The 24,107-nt window shown below is 35.9% G+C and overlaps 1 protein-coding gene across 2 annotated transcripts in view; it reads right to left on the bottom strand.

Moving 5' to 3' along the window:
• Positions 1 to 24,107, bottom strand: part of DIAPH3 (diaphanous related formin 3) — a 245,183-nt gene that overhangs the window by 163,200 nt on the left and 57,876 nt on the right. For both annotated transcript variants that reach the window (XM_064440776.1, XM_064440775.1), the window contains 2 exons: positions 21,998 to 22,336; positions 21,116 to 21,230 (listed from right to left, as the gene is read on the bottom strand). In XM_064440776.1, coding sequence (XP_064296846.1) covers positions 21,116 to 21,230; positions 21,998 to 22,336 — 454 coding nt within the window. The remainder of the gene's footprint in view (positions 1 to 21,115; positions 21,231 to 21,997; positions 22,337 to 24,107) is intronic.

The following is a 24,107-nucleotide window of genomic DNA, read 5'->3' as shown; positions in this document are numbered from 1 at the left end:
TTGACTGGAAGCTGGCAAATGTCCCAGCCTCCAAGAAGGACAACAGGGATGACCCCGGTAACTACAGGCCCATCAGTCCCACTTCTGTGCCGGGTAAAATTATGGAGAAGATTATCCCGGGAGCTATTGAAAAACACCTGAAAGACAACGCAGTCATTGGTCCCAGCCAGCACAGGTTCATGAGGGGAAAGTCCTGCCTAACAAATTTGATTTCCTTCTATGACAAGGGCACCCACCTAGCTACCAAGGAAAGTCAGTTCATGTGATCATTTCGGATTTCTACAAAGCTTTCAATACTGTCTCTCACAGTATCCTCCTGGACAAAATGTCCAGCATACAGCTGGATAAACACGTAATGCAGTAGGCAAACAACTGGCTGATGGGTCAGGCCTAAAGGGTCATAGTAAATGGGGTTCCATTGGGCTGGTGACCAGTCACTATCAGGGCTCCACAGGGATCCATCTTGGGGCCCGTACTCTTTAATGTCTTCATAAATGGCTTGGATGCAGGACTGGAAGGAATACTAATTAAGTTTGCTGATGACACAAATTTGGGAGGCGCTGTTGACACTCTTGAGGGCAGAGAGGCCCTGCAGAAGGATCTGGACAGAAGTTTCACAAGGGCAAGTGCCACATTTCACACCTGGGACACGGCAACCCTGGATGTACATATAGACTGAGGAGTGAGAGGCTGGAGACCAGCTCTGCAGAGAGGGACCTGGGGGTTCTGGTCGACAGCAAGTTGAATGTGAGCCAACAGCGTGCCCTGGCAACCAAGAGGGCCAACCATGTCCTGGGGTGCATCAAGCCCTGCATTGCAGCCGGTTGATGGAAGTGATTGTCCCGCTCTGCTCTGCACTGGTGCAGCCTCACCTTGATTACTGTGTGCTGTTTTGGGCAACACAGTACATGAAGGATATAACTAGACAGTGTCCAGAGAAGGGCCACAAAGTTGGTGAAGGGTTTAGAGGGGAAACCGTTTGAGCAGCTAAAGTCACTTGCTTTGTTCAGCCTGGAGAAGAAGAGACTGAGGGGAGACCTCATAATGGTCTACAGCTTCCTCACAAGGGGAGGAGGAGGGACAGGCACTGATCCCTTCTCTCTGCTGACCAATGACAGGACCCGAGGGAATGGCAAGAAGATGTGCCAGGGGAGGGTTAGGTTGGGTATTAGGAAAAGGTTCTTCACCCAGAGGGTGGTGGAGCACTGGGACAGGCTCCCCAGGGAGGCAGTCATGGCACCAAGCCTGGCAATATTCAAGAAGCACTTGGACAATGCCCTCAGAGATATGGTGTGAAATAGCATTTTCCCACTTCAAAGCAGACCCTTCAATTTTTTATGAATACTGTGAAACTGTTCACACTAACATTGTAAATAACCGGGACTGTACTGTGTTAGACAAGGAAGCAATGTAAAATTCTACTTCCAAAGCTTTCCAGGTCTTTTAGCTGTATTCTCCTCTGCAAAGCTTCAAGTATTTGAAATAGCCACTAGGTTATAAGTCAAAAAGATAGACTAACGTTTCAAAAGTTAGGTCCCCAAATACTGGAGAGTTTGTGCCATTGCACAAACAAAGGGATGTTTTTCTATAATATCCATTTGCAAAAACAGGACATCGAGACTAGAAATCCACAACCTTATTCTAACTCTATAATGTTCACCTTATTGTTGTTGTAGATCATCAGTACTAATATAATTCATTCATTAGTAAGTGGCTGGGACATGCACTTTACATCTAGAATTTGCCTTACTATCAATCCACTTTTTCAGTTTGAATCAGATCTAGAATATACTGAGACTTCACATGATAATTCTACTTACTAAAACTATCTTACCATTAAAACAATCGACAGAGTTGCCTTCTTGCATCTACTTTCTGAAAATAGATGCAAGCACATAAGATATAAATAACAAAAAAATAACAAGATAGCTCTTCAATGTTTAAAATCTTTTTTTGTCCAGTTTACTTTAAATCAACACATAGATCTAGACTGACTATACATGGCAATCACAGACATAATTTATGCTTTTGTCAATGGATATACAAAGCTATTGATGTAAATGTAAACAACAAAATACTGTATCTATACAAAAGCATAATTATTTCTAAACTATGACCTTATCTGAAAGTTGGTAGAAAAAATAAGTCCTTTTATATGCGTTAGAGAAATTCACAAAATATTACATTATCATTTCATTCTGAGAACTACCACAGTAAAAGCCTTTCCTGAAAACTGATACTTCACTTTAAGATGCATTGCTTTGTTAGAACGTATAAAGGTACTATCTCTGTAATTCTCTACGAGTACATTTAAAACTACAGGGTAACTATAATAGAAAATACATTTTAAAAAACTCTTACTGTTGCAGAGACGTGGAAAAAAAATATCTATACCTAAAGCTGCGTATCCATTACTTTCACAACACACTAAACATCAGATTTTTAACCAAATATTTGAAACAGGTCTGAAATCCCAGTGCTAAGCTGCAACACAAAGAGAGGGGAAAAAAAGATTCTTAGCTTCATAGATTCTTAAACCATAGCATACGTATCTATATACCAAAAAAACCAGAGCTTGCAAGGTTTATAGAGAAGCACGAACTAGTAAGTTATTCAATATGATGGTAAGATCTGTTTCTAGTAAGAATGTAAGATGAGTAAAGTTTGGAATCTTTTTTAAATATACAAAGGTCAAAGTAATATAAGACATAATACAGGCTGAAAAAAGATCCAAGAATCTGGTTGCTATGGTGACAAGAGGAGGAAGCAGAAAGTCAAAACGGCATGCATAAATAGTTTTTAAAAAAAAGTATTTGGATACAAAACAAAAAGATGTAATGCAAAAATGCAGTGTGAGACATTAAACTGATTTCACATAATATATGTGAAATTAAAGGACAATGTATACAAAGACAGAAATATACATTGAAAACTTAACAAGAAATCCAAAGTAGTGCAGAGCCAGAGACATAACTGACCATTACTATTTCTATTAGAAAATGACAGTGCAAACTATAATTGCCCATGTTCATTACACTTGTTAGCAATCTTGTTGACTATGACTGCTTATATAAAATTTACAAAATCATATTACATTAATATGAAATAATCATTAACCAATAATTAGCATTTTATTTACTTTGAACCCCTTAAAATCTAAGGTGACAAAATTTTTTACTGTTTTATTTTAGGACTTAACTTAAATGATCTCGGCCATTAAATGATTAGACTGATTTAAACAAATGCTAAAACCCAGAAAATTTACCATCCCAGACTGAAGTAACTGAAATATCATATTTACATATTAGTTTCAGATCAAATAACAGCAGCAATAGCAACAGTTATAATTCTGATATATCTACTTGTAAGAATAGGTATAATTTCCTCACAGTAAGAGACTGAGGTTTAAAATACGATAGAATTAAGAAAACAGAGATGAACAATAGAAGTTACAATTTTAATAGTTCAAGTTTAGTAACTATATAAGTACTGAGATTTATTCTAGCACAGAGAATGTGGTTTCATAAAGCATAAACTTTGCTTCAGGAAACTTTGCCCTCCTTCCCAATAGAAACTGAAAATAGCAATTAGAGAAAAATACATGACTAAAGCAAATTTAAAAGCAAAAAAAACCCAAAATTGGTTTGCTCTAATCAGGGAATGTTCATGTGTCACATATCTACCTCCCTAAAAGGAAGCTATATTCCACCTTAATTAAACTACGCTACTTAGCACTGTGGCTGTAGATACCATAGAAACTGGAGAACGCAGACAGTTTGCAATGGGAAGGCACTAAGTGAATAGCTGTTGTACCATGAGCAGCTTAAAGATTTAGTCTTGAATGTCCAAGAAAGAGGGGAGTATCTTTTCTCTCTGAAACCCAGATTATACTTGCAAGCATGCACAGTTTTCTAAGAAACATCTCTGAGAAGGAACATGACCTGGTGTACAAAGCTTAATATATATGTAGCAATTACATTAAAGGTGAGCTCCCAGCTGCCCAAGGGAACATTACTTGTCAAAAATCTGTCAAAATAGTGTCAGAGAAGTTGAGCAAACCAGATATTTACTTCCTGAAAGCAGCATTAATACATCTTTCAAACTAGCTAGAAACCAACAAATAAATTAATTTATTTTTAAGTGTAATAAACAAATCTGAATGAACATCACCTCTCTAGAGCACAATGGAGTACTTGTAGGTAAACAAGATATACAGCTCTATAACTAAAGCCACTGCCAATCAAGGTGACACAAAATCCTATGCAGATGTAGTTGCCATACTTAATAAATAAATCCAAGTATTACCAATAGCATTAACTTGTTGATAGGTGCATATAAACAACATAGTCCACGCTATGTAGAAAAAAGTTAATTAAGAATGAAAAACTGCCTTGGCTTAAGTCTGTACTGTGACTCCTCAATAAGCTAGATTAATAGCTTTACATATTTTGCAACGGTAATTTTTTAACTATCACAAATACTAGCCTTTCAGTCATATACTGCATATCCAAAGTAACTTTCTGGCAACAGCTTGAGGACTTCAGACTAAGCACTAACCATTAGTTTTTGAGATGTTCTTTAAATTGAAATGGTCACTTATCCTATCATTTTTTATTTATTTTTTTTTTTAACAGGAAGCTGTATTTTTGTCCCAAATATCAGTACCCACTTTTGAAATTACATTTTAGCACGTGTTTGGTGAACCAGAGTCTCTGCTCTCTTAAACAGAATAGCAACATTATATTTACACCAAAAACCAAATCAAATTTTTTTAAAAAAGGCAAGATACCACTGAAAAGAAGAAGGGGTTCAAGCTGATCTCAAACCATGGTGCCTTCGCATCAAAATAGAATCCAGCAGCAAAAATTAAAACAATTCTTATAACAATTCATACATGAAAACAAAAGCTGGAAGGGATCATTATAAAACTAATGAGTCTAAATTTAGCCTATTTTATTTATATGTAAAGTTCAAACACTGACCACAGTGCACAAGACATTGAGGAAAAAAAAAAGCAAGCAAGAAAATGCTTGATCTTAGTAGCTACCACAAAAACTCCTCCTGATCTAGCAACTATTTATAGAGTAGCATTTAAGTATACTTAATTATTTCACTATTCAAAACCATTTACTAGCTAAAAGTAGTAATTAGCACTTTAATAACTATTCAGGTAGTTATTGGGGAAGGGGGCCTGGGAGTATTAATTTGTTTTTAAATAAAGTATATTGCAGCATTTAGGAAAAGAAGTTAAGATAGCCATTCACTCCAGAAGGGCCTGTACTTCAAAAGCAAGAACAAGTCTGTGATCTCATATACAGAATGAACTCCAAATTTGATGTTTCATACCCCAAACACATGCCACAACTTTTGGGCCCAGCACAATCACCAGTACTATACTCTTAATTCAGTTTTGTGAGTATGTTTGGATTTAAGTCATCAGTTTTGAATGACAAAAACTGTCTCAGATTTGAAAGCATGTCACTTCTCAGTAGAAAGTGACAAGAAGGTAATTTCCCACCTTGACCTCCTTACTCCTCTTGATCTGTCGAGTAATTTTGCCAAAACCAGTTAAATAACCCAATGCCTTTAAAATTAGATGCCAGTCATACAATTGAGGCTGGCTTAAGCTTGTAAACATCAGAAATTAATCTTAATGACTTCTTAGTTTTTTTGCTAGAATGTCTGATAAATAATTTCAACTTCCCTCCAAAGTAAGTTTTAAATATTGTTAGATAATTAACTAGTAAGAGAGATTAAATATTCCAGAGGGCAAGGGAAGGCAGGTTGTTTTGTTGAGGGGGGTGTGGGGTGTTCTTTGTTTTGTTTTCCTTGGTGGGGGTTGGGAGTGTTAAACAGCTCCGAAAAAGGTAGGTATTACCGTGACTCTCCAATGGCCCAAGAGGTCTGACTGACCTTATATACTCAAGCTGGAAACAACTGCATTTACCAAACATATTCTATTTTAGGAAGTTTCTACTTAACACACCACAGTTTACATCAAATTTTAAGATCACTGTAGACACATTTAAAGGTTGCCTAGTCTATTACCAGTGGCTGAAATAGGACATTAGGAATACTTAATGAGCTTTCAGAAGTTTCAATGCATTGGGTGCCAAGCAAAAGATTACGCTATTATGGGGTATCTTGTCTAAGCATGTGAGTTACACCGTTAAGACTCTGTGTGCTCATCATATTGAACACTAAACTATCATAGTCTCAAGCCATAATGAGACTGCAAGTAAAGGTAAATGGAGCATACCTTCATTTAGATTATATGCTTTAATATACCCTGTAATAAGCCAATTATTCAAGGCTGTTCAGAAGAGTGCCCATTTTAACTATTGATTCTGGACAGGTCTAATACAGGAAAAAACACTAATGAAAAGTACCAAGAAAAACATACAAAATGAGTCAATGATCATTTATTTAATTTTATGACCTTATGGAATGTTTATTAAAGCTCTGCTTCTCTTGAAGAAAGCTTTGAAAGAAGAAAACTATCAAAGCAAAAGAGAAAGCAAGTATCATCTAGTAACTGTAGCCATAAGGTCATTTATCAGAAAACCACTAAACTACAAACTGTAACAGGTAAAACTTCCATATTCATAATATACTCATGAAGGTGTCTGCAATATGAGGAAGTTGCATCACATACCTCTAGACTGCAGATTATTCAGGTACCAAGTTGTTTTCTTTTATTTGGGATACAGGGACTCTCACATACAAAGCTCAGTAAAAATAAGAGCTATAGCTTCTTATTATTAGATTTATTAAGTACCAGAAAACAATATTTTTCAATAGCAATCTATGGGGAAAACAAAACCATTAGAACTCCCTGACTGATTAATACCAATACCTTTATCAATGTATATCTGAACGTAACACAGAGAGGGGTTTAGGTTTATATGGTTAATTAAAGGAAGGGAAAAGTAACATAGTGTTCTCAGTGCTGTTCCTGACAGTAGTGCACCTTTCTAACTTCCTGAAAGATGCAAGCAGTTTAGATCTTTTTTACACTTGAGTTAAATCAATGTGAAAAATTGTTTATATGATAAAAGCAAGTAAAGCTTGATTACCACAGGTCTGATATACTGTAGTACCAGGACAAAACATTGAAACAAAAAGCATTATTTCATTCTCAAAGGAGGCTTAGCCTAGCATTGCTCTCATATATCCACAGGCTTATTTTGTGCAAATAGTACTTGCTTCCTCCTGTCTCCTTCCAGAAATCTATGTTAAAATACTTTATAATCTAAATGAAATACTATCTTCATGTGATTTTTCTAACTACTCTTTATCATCACTTGTTGCATTCAGAAATACAAAACCACATGGTAAAAAATGTTTCCAAGAAACTTCATTGTTTTCCATGTTTGCATCTGTACTGTACTTTCTATTTGCATCAGTTTCCTGTTATTTTAGAGAATATTTTTCATGACTGCTTATAACATGACAGGTATGAGCAACAGCTGGAGCCAAGAGCAAGTTTTCCAGGAAAACTGAAAACAAATTAAATAACTAATAACACTAAAATGCCATTGATACCTTAATGAAACACTAACTACAGCCTTTCAAAATAACAGATTTACTTACATTATTCAAAACATTTAGAGCACCATAAAACCCACAAAAAAGGTATATGCTATTTATTTGTACTCAGCGGCATGAGATGTCCAGTAAAATAAAAACATAATGAGGGTTGTAGTTCTCAACCCTGAAATTTGAAATAAATCCTGATATCCTAATCAGAAATAAACCCCATTTGTTTAGTTAATACCCAAACATAACTAATTAAAAAAAGACAAAAAAGTTCCAACTTCTGTAAGCCAATAAACAGGATGCACACTAAACGTGTGTAAAACACCTTAACTTCTTCCTCAGAGCTGGAAAGTATAACTGGAGACTGTACTGGAATCCACAGCACAATCTCCCAAGAACATATTGGTGTTCTGATTTTAGAACGGTATTTCACAATTTGCACATTAAAAGCTTTTAATCGCTAACATTTAAAAAAAATTTAATTTAGTAATTTAGGGACACGGTTTCTAACCCACAAAAGAACCTTTTCCATTAATTCACAGCCTAAGTACTTAGAAATATTTAAATATACTCAACGATTCAATATTCAGTGTACTATTCTACGTAAATAGCTAGTAAAATGTTACAATTTTCTTTAAATAAAAATATTCTGTTAAAAGCTTTCCCTAATATGAAAGACAAATATAAAAAACTGACACAAACAGGAATCAACTAAGACACTAGGTTTTGGGTTACAAGATGATACTTGCTAATTTCACTGAAAATACAAACTTGCAGGAGATAACATTGACCTCACTTTCTGAAAACAAGTGGAAAAAGCCTTGTAGTTGAGAGTAGGCCTATCTGCCAACTATACAACCATGTTTCCTCAGCATTATTACAGAAGTACAACAGGCGTTACTTTCAGAGTTTGTATTTCTCAGAGTATTCTCTCGTCTTTCACCAAATCTGTAACAGATATTCAGTAACACAGATCATTTACTGTACTATGACACACTCTTGTGGTATATTAAGGAATGAAGCGATCAGCCAATCATAAACAGAAAAGAGATTCAAACCGAGAAAGCATCCGCTGTAAGCAAGCCTTAAGATACAGCATTCCAGAATATTATATTAAAAAGCAAGTAGGAGAGAACTGTAGCATTTATTCCCAGTAAAACACCGATGTATCTCATGTACTATGTGACAGAGACTAAACTATGGTGATGATGGAATTGCAAGTGAATTCTCGTCTTCATTGGCTAAAGAACACGAGTACCACACTATACTATAAAACTGAGTGTAACTCCACTGAGAATTCTGATCTTCTCTTATGTTGAAAAAGGACACAGATTACTGCATTAAAAATAGATAATAGGAAATCTACCAAACCTACCAAAGCCTGCATATCAGACAAATAGTGTGAATATAGTTTTAGGCTAAATATTAAGAGACTTTCTAATTAACATGCATTTAAAACTCTGCCCAGAAAACTTCTCAGCAACTCAGGCAAACAAAATCCGTATCATTAAACCTTCTTGAATTCCTGCTCTTCAAAGTCTGTGCTCTAGTTTTGTGAGACTGAAGATGATGTAGATTCTATCACGGAGATTCTGAACGATCAGTCTAGTATGCAGATTCATTTATTTTACATGTCTTTTACAAAGAAAAACATAATTTATCTTACAACAACAATAATAGTACTTCTTTATTATCTGGTCACACATCTTTGTATTAGCCTCAAATTTTCACATGCTAGAGAAATATAAGAATTGACAAATAAGTCTGCTTTGCATCAGTTTTAGTCCTTTCAGTATTGATCACATTAAGATGTCTAAATGACGTAGAAGAGGATTTTCCCTCTCTCCGGTTAGGTTTACACATGCGTAACAGTTGACTAATTAGTCACTAGACCTTACTCAGTTTTGAGGAATTAGACTAATTTTATGTGCATCAAAATTATTTATTATTTCTACTTGTAAACAGTGACAAAGCATTCATTCAAATTGACCTGAATATACAACTATTGCAAGCACCATTATCAGTAAATGTGGTTCTTGCAGCAGAATTATACTTTGATTAAATCTATATGACTTCTTCCCCTTCCCTTCCCCCCCCGCCCCAGCTAAAGACTGAATACAAATATTTCCCTGAGTAAACAGAAAAACCCAACTGGTGATCAAAGAATAAGCCTTCTCTTCAGAGACTGGAGCCTCATAAGTACCAAGAGCTATATAGACAGTCCAGAACAAGCACTGACAGTGGTATGAATGAGCAATTTTTTCTTATTGGTTTTAAGGAAGTTAAGCGTGATATAATTTCCATTTCACCCTAGAGGTAGGCACAAGTTCTAGAAAAATATATCACAGTATTTTCTTGACAAATCAGAGGCACAATAGCCCCTTGACACAAGAAGCTCTTTGTCCTTAATTTCTCTTACTCTTTTCATGCTGACTTATTTTTGCCACTGTTGTTTCAGGAAGACTCTTATTTAGTCACAAATATGCTTTGTACTTGGGGTTTTGGTCCACACTCCCAGGTTCTCTCAGCACCAGTAATTTGAAGATCCAAACCGTCTCCTTCCAGTGAACATGGGTATTCCGTTCTCAAAAAACTATCTTTGTTCAAGTGGTTCAGATTCTTTATAAAATATGCATCTGCACAGCACAGCTTAACTCACCATTTGTCCCCGCTTGCTCACTACCTCTTCCATTAGTTTGTTGAATAAGGAAGACTTACAGGTGCATTCTGAGAGTCAACTGGTAGCAGCAAACGGACTCTATCTTCCCGTTTTTCAAGTCTGACCAAGTCCAATCCTTCATTTATCACTACTGTTTCTCTTCTACAGAGCATTAAAACAGCAATTTAGTTTATACTACTAGACTTCTACTGACAATAAACTTTCTCTCTTGGAATTTTGCCGTTAGGATGATCTTACCTAGTTTGGTTTTAGCTACATATAGACCCAGGTTTGTTTCTTTTCACAGCAGCATTATAGATCTGTTGAACTCCACATGCCAAGCTTTCTCCTACAATGTGCAACTTAGCCTTGAATCCCACTTTCTCTTCACACATTCCAGTTACACCTGCCCTCCATTTTGCCAGCTTTGATAGCAGCTTTCATTCAATCTTGCTGAACGTTTAGTTGCCTCTTTCATCTTCCCACTGTTTCAAATAGATGAGCTAATACTTTGAGATCTCACACTGAAATGCCAGCAACAAAAAAACCAACGTTCTGCAGCATACATATCAAGTACATTGCAGCCAAATTTTATAGTGCCACAAGGCATTACACTGCACGACCAGGGAACTGCAAAGGTAAGCCGTCACCCTGAGTAGCCTCCTTCTGGCTTGTCACCCTTGCCAGCTCTACATACGCATTTACAATTTTAAAAACAGGTATTTCTATATCAAAGGACAAGTCAGATTGCACAGCAGGAAACGTTTAGTCTTTAGAACTGTTAAGCTGAATAATAGAGCAGATAAGACTTCTACGTTTCATTACTCCAGGGCTGTCAGAGGTGAGCAAGGTTGTAGAAGAGCTAACCTGTGAGTTCAAAAAGAGAAGTAGAGCCCCACTAACTTGTAAAAATAGGAAAAGTGGGGAAACAAAGCCATAAAACAGAAATACAAAGTTGTTAAAAGCTACAGAATATGTTGTCCAGTGTCTTCATTCTCTTAATTTAAATGAAACTGAAAGCAAACTGATCCAGAAGAAGAGTTTATCTGAAAATACAACTGCTATTTCACTGTATTATTTAACTATTGTGCCAGCCAATAATAAAAGTAATAATGATAATTTAAAAAAAAAAAAATAATGCAAACACGTCCTGTCCTATTCGGAAAGCTTTCAGAATGCTAAGCTAGATGATATCCTATGTAAAGAATATTTTGTTGAAACCCCATCCTCCAAAAATTCCTACCATTTCAGATCAATTAAGTTCTCTCCATTCAGAACCTGGGGTGCTACAGGGGTGGGGATCCCATCTATGGGACATTTATGACATGTGCATCCTTTATGGCGGTGTTTGTTTCATAAAACGTTCTGAAGTAGCTCAGTTAAAAAGTCTGTTAGGAAACTATCAAGGCAAGATATTTACAGATTAGAAGAATCTATTTAGAATGAAGAAACCGTATGAGAAATTTATCACGTAGAGATCACGTAGAGGAGAACAGAAGCCTACAATGGAAGTTAGTTTCTCAAACGAAGTAATCAACTTACTGATTTTTATGTAAGACCCACTTTAACCAGAAAATAAGTTACACGTTAGATAAGGTCAGATTACCTACTACTCTGCGTAAATGTGAAGAGGAATATGCAGCCTTAGTGGCTAAGGAAAAATGTCTATAACCACTTTTTGCATATGAATAAATTAAAATGTTGTTCCAGCTGAACCAGATCAAATGCCAACAGAACCAAAGGCTCTGCCAAATACACTGCTATATTCTGCGTGGCATACCAGTGTCTACCCAAGTACTGTCTAACAGCTGCCTAATTGGAAGTCACTGTTCCATTAACATATAATGTCCTTGTTTAATTTTTTTGTTTTGTTTTGTTTTTTTTTTTTAAAAAAATGAATTGTCCTTGAAATGAATTTTCTCTGAATCGAGCCATTCACTGAGAAACTAAATGGCAAATTTTCTAAAGCATGAGAAGTAGTGCTCACAGAAATTGAAATGCTAATAATTTTCATCGACAGTGACTTTGAAGGTTTGCCAATTAAGGTTTGTTAAACACTTCTTTTCTTGTATTTAAATTATTTTTCTCAGCTCACAATAAAAAAGGCTACATTAAAAGCACTGTTGTAATGAAGATTTTATTGCACTCAAATACAATGTTACCTTTAGATGTAAATGCTTGTAACATTAGTTTAGAAATTCATCAAAAGCACTTAGTGCATAAACATGTAACAAAACTAAAAAGGAGGTAAAACCCATGAAAATAGGTTTGTAGTAGGTATATAGTGGTTTATACCTTGTGTGCAATACAAACACTAGCAAATTAATTCTTCCAGGACCCTTGCTGGTATAGGGACAAACATGCAAATTGTTGAAGTGAATATTTTCAATTAAATAAACAAAAGGTTTAGATTGAGCAGGGGCACTGTGATGACCTCCTTTAACTTGCATTTTAAGTTCCAAACCTGTTTTTCCATTCGATTGCTATTTATGGTTTAGGACTCACGATACTAAGCAGGGCTTTTTTCCTCTCTGGATACGTGAAAATATATATATATATATAATATTCAATATAACTTATTCACGTTGTAAGAACATTCTCTACAGAAATCAATAAAGGAATACTCTTGTTGCTTCTAAAACATCAAGCCCTCAAAGGCTTTTCCTACCAGAGTGATGCAAAATGGGAGCGGAGTGCTTTTGCTAGCCTGAATATACTGTCATATTTTCATCAAACATGAGTTAACTGGAGACTAATATTGCATTTTGGGTAGAAATCAGCAATGAAAAAAAAAGCATCACTTGTTTGAAAGAAAAAGGTAAAGGTGAAATGCAGGAACTACTGCATCAAGGCACTTTACTGAGGAGAAAGGAAAGCACTCAATGTGCTTCAAAGCTGACAGGAAATAATAAATAGCCTGTGTGGAGAAGGGAAGAACCAATCACCTAATAACACCACACACTACAACTCTGCCATAAAGCAAAAAATTTAAGTTGAAGTAAGTTAAAATAAATTAAAATTAAGGTAAAATTAATACTTTGCTTAGGTGGTTACTTAGAAGTGCTATAACAAACTCTTCAACAATACCCTTTTGCTGTCTGACAAAGCATTTCCTAACTGCAAACAGAAGCCAATTTACCCTTTCTAGAAACACAAGTTTTTCTAAAACTATTTATAACATCTACCAACAGACTGACTTTTTTCAACAGTCCTGTCAGAATACTGATCTGATGTTACTGATGATTCTGATGTACTCAGATTAGGGTACTGGTGAGGGGAGAATTCATCCTAAGAAATTGCCATAGAAAGAGATTAAAAGGAAAAAGATGCCACAATTTATAGCTCCAAAAAGAAACAAACTACAAAATAAATGCCATTGTCAGACTATTCCAACCATTAGCATGTTAATTCCCTTTCCAGGTTTTTATTTCTCATTTGCCACATATCTGTGGTGTTATCTCAATATGAAAGTCACGCTTTAGGAGTTATTCACATCCCACTTCCTTAAGTACATTTAACAATCTGAAAAACTGAAGATTTCTCCTATCCATGGTAGGACATTAAAAAAATACATATATTAAATTAATTTTCAAAAATTGAGTTTGTGATGGTAATTACTAAGAGATCTCCCTGTCTTTAACTTCATGCACAAGCTTTTCCATTTGATGAGAGAGTGGCTGGGTGGGCATCTGGCTGCCAGCCAACGCCAACCCACCACAAGAGTATATTCATTCATGGATTCTTATCTATCAAGCTGTACATAATAAATATATTCGGTACAGCTATCAAAATAAGGTAAGAGCAGAGATCATTCTATTTGTTAAGAATAGAAAAAACTAATAAATTTTCCACTGATGCAACGGCAAATATACCATCTCCTCCCTCAGTGGAAAGACGACATATTAAAATTGCAAAATGCAATTGATATTTCAGTGCTATATAGAAGTTATTTGTTGCTGCCCCTCATAAATGCCTATAACTTACTCCTGCATTCTTCAGAAAGAAACTTTTTTTCCTTTTTCATCTTATATGCAAAAATCTTTTAGAATAATTTTGGTATAAAGGGTAGTTAGGGTGATACTGCAAGGCAGCCAAACTTAAACATATAGCAGGCTTTAGTTATACTTGTACATGGTTCATAATGGTGACATTAAAAGGTAACTCGAGTTACTCAGTGCTATATTATCAGCAGAAGTTACTATACTGTTGGCAGTCTTACAGGTTTAAAATAATAAGATTTCATAAGAAGCACAGTTTGGAGCAACTTTGGTGTAAATCCTCTTCCAGAGGAGGAAAGTATGAGGACACTAGGCTCCACCTAATCCTTCAGGTGGCTGACCACACATTCTATTCCTTATGCTGGATAGCCTGTGGCACATCAAATACAGCATTAAATTAATTCACATTGCTGATTGTCATGGTTTTAGCTGGGATAGAGTTAATTTTCTTCAATGTAGCTGGCATAGTGCTGTGCTTTGGACTTCGTATGAAAACAGTGTTGAGATAACACACCGATGTTTGGGTTGTTGCTGGGTAGTGCTTGTACCAGTCAAGGACTTTTCCAGCTTCCCATGCTCTGCCGGGTGCACAAGAAGCCGGGAGGGGAGGGGGCACAGCTAAGAGAGCAGATTCAAACTGCCAAAGGGATATTCCATATCACGTAACGTCATGCCCAGTATGTTACCTGTGGGGAGCTGGCCGGGGGAGGAGGGAAGCAGCAATTGCAGCTCTGGGACGGGCAGCGTCAGTCAGTGGGTGGTGAGCGGTATCATTTGTGTTTCTGTCTTTTTTTTTTCACTTTTTTTCCCTTTTTCCTTTTTATTATATTATTATATTATCATTATTGTTATTACTATGATCATCATCGTTATTATAATGATTATTTTATTAAACTGTTCTTATCTCAACCCACTAGTTTTGGGGTTTTTTTTGCTTTTGCTCTTCCAATTCTCTTCCCCATCCCACAGGGGTGGGGGGAGTGAGTGAGCGGCTGCATGGTGTTTAGTTGCCGACTGAGGCTGAACCACGACAGTGATTTGCCCTTCTTACTAGCATTTACTCTCTTTTCTTGTTTAAAAAGTTTGAGACTTGGTTGGCGCCATAGCATTTTAGGCCTCAATGGTTTTTCTTACAGACTATACAGGGGAGAGGAAGAGAGAAAAAGAAAAAAATTAGAACTATATTGACCTTTTCAAGACAAGGGCCAACAGAGATAGCACTCCCAGAGAAGTGCTTTATTTCTGAATAATCAAGTCTGGCAGGAGCTCTGGTGTGATGGGATCAGACACTGCCATCTCCAATAAGATTAGGATAAAAATCTGTCCCAGTTGATTAAAAAAAAAAAAAAAAAAGAGATCATGCAATCTTTCTCTCGAGTTTACTAGATCAGTTCCCTTTAATACCTAGAAAAGAAAGAAGAGTATTTCTAATTTTCCATGCCATCTCTCACTAACTGAAGTTATCTGTATATTTCTAAAAATAATGAATAGTTTAGGAGTGATTTCTTGTATGTTTGATCTGCAATTTCTAATCCTCATTTGGACTTTAACACTTCAAACATAAGTTAAAAAAAAAACAAACCCAAACATGAAGCCATGCACTAATTATAAAGCAGTTATTTCAGAAAACTACTACCTACTGTATATTATGCATGCATGAAACAAATCGTCATTTTGTATTTAAATTTTTCCAAAGAATTCTCTTTGGTAACAGGTTGCTTTCTTGTACACTCCATACAACCTCCTAAGTGTTGGAATCACCTTTGGCAAACCACTTCAAGCACCCAAAGGATGACTTTAAGCAATATGTAGCTGGTTCCTTCTTGAGTTATCCTGAGCACGTATCCTACTTTAAGCGTAACTACTACAGTCTCACCACCTAAATTACACTTATTTACAGACTTCCACCAATGGCTATACCTTCTCCACACCAGTACTCTTCAAAGTATCCCCACAAAGTACATTTCTTACAGGTGTTTCATTACTTTTCACCTTTCTGTAAGTGACAAGGCCAAGTATTCTCATATAAAAACTTAACTTATTTCAGCATTAAGTCTTAAACATAGTAGCTTGAAGCTACTCCAAGCAAACAGGCATTCCTGTATCCATGATTAAGAACTTAATAAATGCCCTATTGCGACAGACCAGTGATGCCCCTAGCCCAGCGCTCTCTCCAAGAGCTGCAATAAGAGATGTTTCTTAAAAAGACACTACACCAGCCTTATCACTACTTATAATTCATCCTCCTCACTTCCCAAAAGAGGAAATGCCTCTTCCTAAAAAACTAGACGAGGAATGTTATATCCTTTCCTATTTATTTTGGATCTACTACACCTGAATTTGTCTAATGCTCTTTTAAACTGCTGAACTTTTCAAGTTGTGACCAAGTGGTCCCACCAATTCCCTAGCTATCTTAATTTTCAAAAAATTAAATACATTTTTCAATATCAGTTGAAGTATCCTAAGCAGTAAATTCAGAATTCTAGAAGAGTATGTGAAGAATGTCCTGTTTACATTTATCTAACTACATTTAATAAGTTTTTTAGTTATCTTCATTTCATAGAATCACAGAATCATTAAGGTTGAAAAAGTCCTCTAAGATTATCAAGTCCAACTTGACCGATGGCTTTGATTTTGGCAGGCCCTATTTAAAGATATCTTTCTCCCTGCAATACTGTCCTTAACTTTCCTATCTAGTCACATGCATTTTTTTTTACCCCATAGCTTTAGTTGGGCTCTTTCTGATTTACAATATAAAGTTTATTCAAATTTTTAAGACAGCATTTTCAGAATAGCTTCGGAGTTGCTAATAGGCATGAGGATCTTGCTTGCTTGACTATCTGCCTTTTTCATTCAGTTCCCTGTGCTGAAGTTGAATACCTGTATAATAGATTTACTTGGATTGCTCTCTCCTGGTCCAACATTAAGAGAGTGATCATTCCCTCCCCTTCTCCTGCTCCGACCTCCTAGGTCCTGTGCACGACTCAAGCCCATTCCCAGAACAGCTCCCCTTTGCCTTGGTTTACAGGAATATTGGAAACAGCAATTTGTTGCATCCAAAGCTTTTATCTTCTCATAACATTATGATGAGGAATCAATTCAAAACTTATGCAAGTAGTTAAATCTCTCACTTTATTGCCACAAAGTTTGCAGCATCTCTAATCTCAACATTGTCTCATCACAAACTTCATGTAATCCAAGAGCTATTAATACAGTATAGAACTATATTATTCAAAGAAATTTCCATTCACAAGGTTTCGCACAGTAGGCTCCTCGCCCTACAAGATTATCATGCTGCTACACTTCATGCTACCTTTTATGCAAGCTGCCACTCCCCCGCCTGTATATCTAATCATTCCAGCAAAGTTGGCAGCATATTAACATCATACACCAGTGATTTTCCTCCTTACATCAGGCTTCCAACATATCTATTATAAAGCGGTTGTCATCCGATAACGAGCATTTTTGTTTGTTCATCTTATCTTTTAGGCTTAAGATAATATAAAAGCACATATAGGGTTTGCTTCAGCTCTGCTGCTCAGTATTTCACATTCCAGTTAACTTTAAGTCATATATTTAGTTTAGTGTTTTCAAAGAATTATAGTGAGAGATTCCTTTGATACCATTGTTGCCAAAAAGGCTTTTCACAGATTTTCTTCATTGATCTGCCATGAGTATAATCCTGATAAATTTCTTACTTCTTCCTCTTTCAAGCCTCTAACTACCCTTCATACCAAACCTTCTTTTTGCCTTTAGAAACAAAAAAGTTACCAGAAAACCAAAGATCATTCATGCAAACCACCCACATTCATCATCTGATTTTCCTCAATTACTATTTTTTTTGTACCCCCTACCCAGGCCAGGAGCATGCCATGGAGCAATACCTTACTTCCACACTGATGTCTTTAAGGCAGTGATTTCACTCCTTATTTTTACTCATTTAGATACTGACACAAAGCTAATGATTTGAGGGTTGCACAATCTTTTGTTTCTTTGTTTCTTGGGGCATCTCACAGTAAACGCTTATCTTTTCTTGCAAATATTTAACTGTATGTACATTTTTCAGTCACAATCAAGTCTTTTCTCAAATATTCACATTGAAAATATTCCATCCACACACTGACCTGTACTTCCAGATTCTGATCTAATATTCTCCTCCCACATTCCCTGCGTAGCAGTAGATCTATATGGTTTTATGACAAAGGAGTTGGTTTTCCATTACACTCTTGACTACTTCTTTCATATATGTATAATCCTAGATTTCTTTAGGATTACAAATTTATTCTGAGACAAGAATAAATTCTGAGTCAGTAAATAAATTTACACTTTTTCTTCAGTAAGTTGCTACAAGAATACAAAGCAATTGATGCTTTGATACTTATTGTTTCAGCTCAAAGTTTCAATTTTTATAAAACATGTTGCTTTCACAAAATGGTTCAATTTCTAGGAAGTGACAAAAACAGCTTTATAACAAGTAAAAGAATGAAGAGAAGATACCCTATACCACCCATAGCCCTTTATGTGGGCTCATCGTTATCATTATTATTATTAAACAAGCAGCACAATGAAAACATTTCCTCCAGTAAGTTACCAAGACTGTTGTCAGCAGGTCAAAGATGTGATTATTTCCCTCTATGCCCCTTTTGTCTCAGGGAGAAGTATCTGGAGTACTTTTTCAGTTTGTGGCTCCCCACTTCAAGAAAAATATAGATCTACAGGACTGAGTATAGCAGAATGTCATCAAGATTATTAGAGGGCTAAGACACAAGATGCAGACAGAAAGGCTAAGAGACCTGTCTTGAGAATGATAAAGGGCAAGGAAACTCTTACTGCTGTCTGAAACTACCTAGCAAGGCTACAAATAAGAGGGAACCAGATTCTTCTTGGAGGTGCACAATGAGCAAAAGGCAACAGACACAAGTTGCAACAAGAAATATTCCAAGATGATGTTAGGAAAAAAATCTCACCACAACAGTGGCAAACATGAGAACAGGTTGTCCATCCACACATCTCTATCTTCAGGGATATTTCAAACTCAGCTGGACAAGGCCCAAGCAACATGAACTAGTCTGACTCTCCTTTTACAAAGGTGACTGGAACAGGTGACCTCCAGAGGTCCCTTCCAAAGCAAATAATTCCATGATTCAAGAACACACCTCTACCATGTCTCCAGACATCCTCAACAACAGTGATTTTTTTCCCTCCACATAGAGTCTTCGCTACATGTTACTACTATTTTTCCTATACTCTTAAGGTAGACTCTCTTACTTTTTCATTCTTGAGTAATATTTCTTTCACAGCACGGTAACATCTTCAGTTATTTCAAATGCTTCAATACTCATTCAAAATCAACATAATTTACAACATCTTCTATACAAACATCTGCTAAAGCTTCAAATCTATTCTACACTGTTCTGTGTTCCTTTTTCTGGTAGAATTCCTCAGTGGATTATTTACATACACAAGACTTCCTCTTCTGGATCAACGCTGAAATACTTCTGGTGCATCAGCTGGCAAAATACAGCAACTGAACATTTGAGTACTTCAATCTGATTTTCCTTAATCAGAATAAAATTAACTTAAAGCATCATTGAACATTCTGGTCCCTGCTTCCACAACTAGATACCGCTGCTTACACAATGTTTTCAATGAAAAGAGTGCCTAAGCAGACCCTTCAACAGAGTGGAAAGCAGCTCATTCTTTGCATACAGTCATTTGGCTACAAAATCATTTTCAGCTTCGCGTCTTGCTGGTTTTAGAGGCAAAGCTTTAGAAATAGTCAAGGACTGTTCCCAAATAGAGTCTAGTGAATAGCTTCCTGATTCTACTTTAGATAGCAGGATGTTAAATATCTTCAAGACTGAGAAGTGAAGAAAACTAGATGTCTCCAATTTCTTTGGCAAGTTTTGTTATAAACAGTAATTATGTATAAGCTACAAAGAAGCATCCCCTCATCTCCTCACGGTCATCAAAACAAAAGCAGTTACTCTGCTGTCCTCTGTACCAGAATTCATGCTCTTAAGAAACACAGAGATGCCTGGTTCTGCCTACTTATAACTTTAAGCATTCGTGCAATTTTCTGTAAACTGCTCACTTGAACAAAGATGAAATTTAGTTCCATGTTGCCCTTTAGACCCCTCCTTGCTGTTCTAAATAAAATCTTTAGTGTCTCCAGTTCCTTTGAAAAATTAAGATAATTGTGTATCACCCAAGTGAGATGAGAGAGATTTCAAAACTTATAAAAGAAGATTGAGCAGTAATATGCACCTGTCCCTGCAGGCTATAGGCTTTCAATTGTCCCCCCTCTGCCCCTGCATTCGGAGTAAGAGGATACTTCACTGATTTTTCAACTGTAGATCCAATAACTCTCTTCTATTAGGTTTTGTCAAAACAATGTACTCAGTCCATTCAGTTAAACTTTGAAGGGATGTTAATCTTATTAACTCTAATGTTCTTGCCGTCTGTGGAGATTCACAATCCTCTTCTGGGCCATTAACATGTTTGGCCTGAATATCATCTTGTCTCCCAAATTTTACTGTTTAATTACACATAGGAAACTGTATTTCCTCCAGTGGCTTTTAAACCTTCTAACCTATTAATTCAGGGAACATTCTTGGGAATTCTCCCACCGTTATAGAGGCACCACTATTATCTTTTAGACTTACTCTAATTGCTTCAAGCGAAAATGTCTATGATCTGTGAGGTTTTCTTGCCTTTTTATCTTTGTACAACATTCTTGGTATTATTAAGTATCAACAGTAATAAACTGTAATGCTCAACTTGGTAGAAATACTGCTAGAGTGTAAAATACCTGCTTTGACATTAATGTTATATTCTGATTTTTTTCATACAGTATTTAAGCCCTAGGAATTTTAAAGGTATCTCTAAAAGCTGAAAATTAAAGCCATAGGTTACTTACCCCTTTTTTGACAACAAAATGTAAGTTCCAATTTGCAAAGCATGTCAGCATTCTCATACTTGTCCTCTTCTGCCTTAACCCAAAAACAGGACTCTGTCATTTCCTGAGGCCTGATCTTCAAGCAAGAGACAAAACAAAATGTTATTAAATTATTTTGATGCTATGCAGAAACTGCTCTGTAGAGTCTAAAGCAAATTAAATACTTAGGAGCTCTGTAAAACGTGAACTTTTGGTATATAATGCATCTTTAGATTGTTGATATATTTCTGATTGAAGATAATAAGTGCCTTTGGACAAACTGATACTAACAATACAAAGCAAAACAGACAACATTCTCTGTTATCCAAGGTCTAAATGTAGCAAATTGTAGCAAATTGTATTTGGTTCAGATTTAAAACTTGGGTATACTTTAAATAGTCTCTGAAGACAGCTTGTTTAACTAGAAATTAAGTACCTTACTTCTGAGATTGTAGGTTTGATTACTTTATAAAAGTCTTATAAAACTTTTTACTGACTTATTTTGGTCTAAATAATTATAGTTTCCAAAACTCAGTAGGGTGATAGTCGTGGTATACTTGATCCTGTCACAATGGAAAAGAAAAAAAAACCAGACTCTATATTTTTTCAACCATTGAATTTACAGAAGTACATTTACACTAAGGACAAATGGAGACACCTGCAATGCATCTTTGCCCAGACGATTCACGAGTCAGTGAAACACAGTGTTCGGAAAACAATGAAAACTACAAGCAGAAAGTATTCATATCTTACATAATTTAACTAATATATCGATCATTCTATACCATCTTGCTCCTGACAGTCTATTTACCCTAAGCTCTTTGTAAGATTTTACATCAAGTTTTTGCCTTCAATCAGTACTACCTTGGACCAGTTGAGTCTTTTCATGGTAACCTCAGGTCTGAATTCTTTTTTAGGCTTCATTCCAAATGGCAAAGTGCACAGAAGTGGAGACCGCTGTGCTCCAGGCAGGCCTGGTAGAGGTGGTGGTGGAGGAGCACCACCAAAAGCCAGAGGAATTCCCAAGCCATTCAAAAGTGGAGGAGGAGGAGGAGGGGGAGGCGGTGGTGGAGGAATTGCTCCATTAGAAGGCAGCGGTGGAGGAGGAGGTGGCAGCAATTGGTGTGGTCCTGCAGTTTCCAGTGGAATGACAGATGCATCTCCACATGTTGCTGGTAGAAAACCAGGTGGCAAGGAGCCATACTGATAAGGAAAATATTCTTATTTAGTTTCACATTTTTTAAATCAACAAAATGCCATAACAATCATAATTTATAGATTAAATCCAGCAAGCCAAATGAAAGTCAGTGCCATTTTTCTTGTATAGGACAATCAAATATGAATTATAGTGAGGCCAATGTGTTTTTTATTTTATAATTGAATGTCTCAACATTTGAGGTGGACATTCAGTCCAGCAGCTGCATGCCAAAAATGACAAACAAACCCTATATCCCACTTGTCATATTTCACTGATCATGATCTAAGAAGGGTCTGATAGGTATCTTGATGAAATTTTATCTAGACTACCACAGTATAGCTCAAATTAAAAAAAAAAACAACAAAACATTCTAGTCTTTAGTGTTCTTTCTTATCCTACAGATTACAGAGAAACATTCCAAGGACACAGTAGCAGAATCTGAAGAATCTGAAGAGATTAGTAGCTCTGTTGAAAACCAGATATTTTCCAGCATGGGAGTATTATTCTACAGAACTGAAAGCATGAAGTAATAATGCAGAAAAATCCAGCTGCCTTACACACTGCATTTTTATTCTGTATAGTAAGGACATCTATACTGTATCAAGATAAGCTTATTAGCACTTCAGTAAGTCTAAAAAAAGTATTTATTTCTACTATTTGAAGAACTATCATGGGCCTTCAAACATTAAAGAATTGATACCTGACAAAAACAACAAAAGAATAAATGAGTTATTTATCTACTGGTGATAGTATTAATCGACTTTTCAAGTGATAATTATGAGCTGAAGCAGTCCATTCTATTATTTAAAAAATGGAGGGAAATATCACAAACAAAGGATTTAATATTTTTAAAAGGAAATAGCTGAATATCAATAAATACAAATAATTATATGCACAACAGTCTTATTGTTTTAAGTACCTGAACACAGCATTGTTAACACTGACAAGTAGACACTGAACCATTATGCTCTAATAACAGAAGAAATGCATGAACACATACCAAATCCAACATCAGAGTAAAGGAACAAGACCAGGATAAAAAATAGTCATAAGAGGTGGAAGTAGCCATGCTAAGTAGCAACTGATGCCATGTGGAAACCAAAGATTACTCTTAAGACGGATTTAAGAGTACTAAGTTGCAGTTATCAATTACTTGACATTTACAGAACATTCCAAGTATCCCATTAGCAGTGGGACAATTCATGCTATGATAATTAGTGAGCATACTCATATACTATGCTTACTGTCTGCACATAAAAAAAAAGTTATATTCGATACAGCGAACAAGAGAAAGTAAAATAGGAGAGAAAATTTATTTCAGTCACAAAAAGTATTTAAGTATGTTTTCAAGATACATACATAAAAATACTTTCTTAATGAATGATATACAGGTCTCAGTAAAATTACTTTTTTTCAGAAAGCAAAAATTTTTGAAATTGCTTTTTTAAAGCTTGTTTGCCGTTAACAGTTAATTCTGACCAGAAACCTGAATTAGAATGACATTTTTAAACAGACCAAAGTAGAGCTAAACTAATTTTCCTCACTAAGAAAATTAAACAAGCTCAAAAGTATAAAAAACTCTCTATGATCAAAACATTATTGTATCATCTTCCTATGAGAATGTCTTCCCAATGTTGTCTTTCTTAAGCCATTTTTAGACTGTGCTTCTTATTCCAGGAAATAAGACACAAGAAAAATCACTTGGTCACACAGTCGCCTTACACAGATTTTGTAGCTGAAGCAGTTACAAGTTAACTCAAGTATTACTCTCAAAAA

Source organism: Phalacrocorax carbo, chromosome 1 (genome assembly GCF_963921805.1).
Source record: "Phalacrocorax carbo chromosome 1, bPhaCar2.1, whole genome shotgun sequence".
Classification (NCBI taxonomy): Eukaryota; Metazoa; Chordata; class Aves; order Suliformes; family Phalacrocoracidae; genus Phalacrocorax; species Phalacrocorax carbo.
Note: the sequence above shows the minus strand (reverse complement) of the source record. Positions and strands in the feature narration are given on the sequence as shown.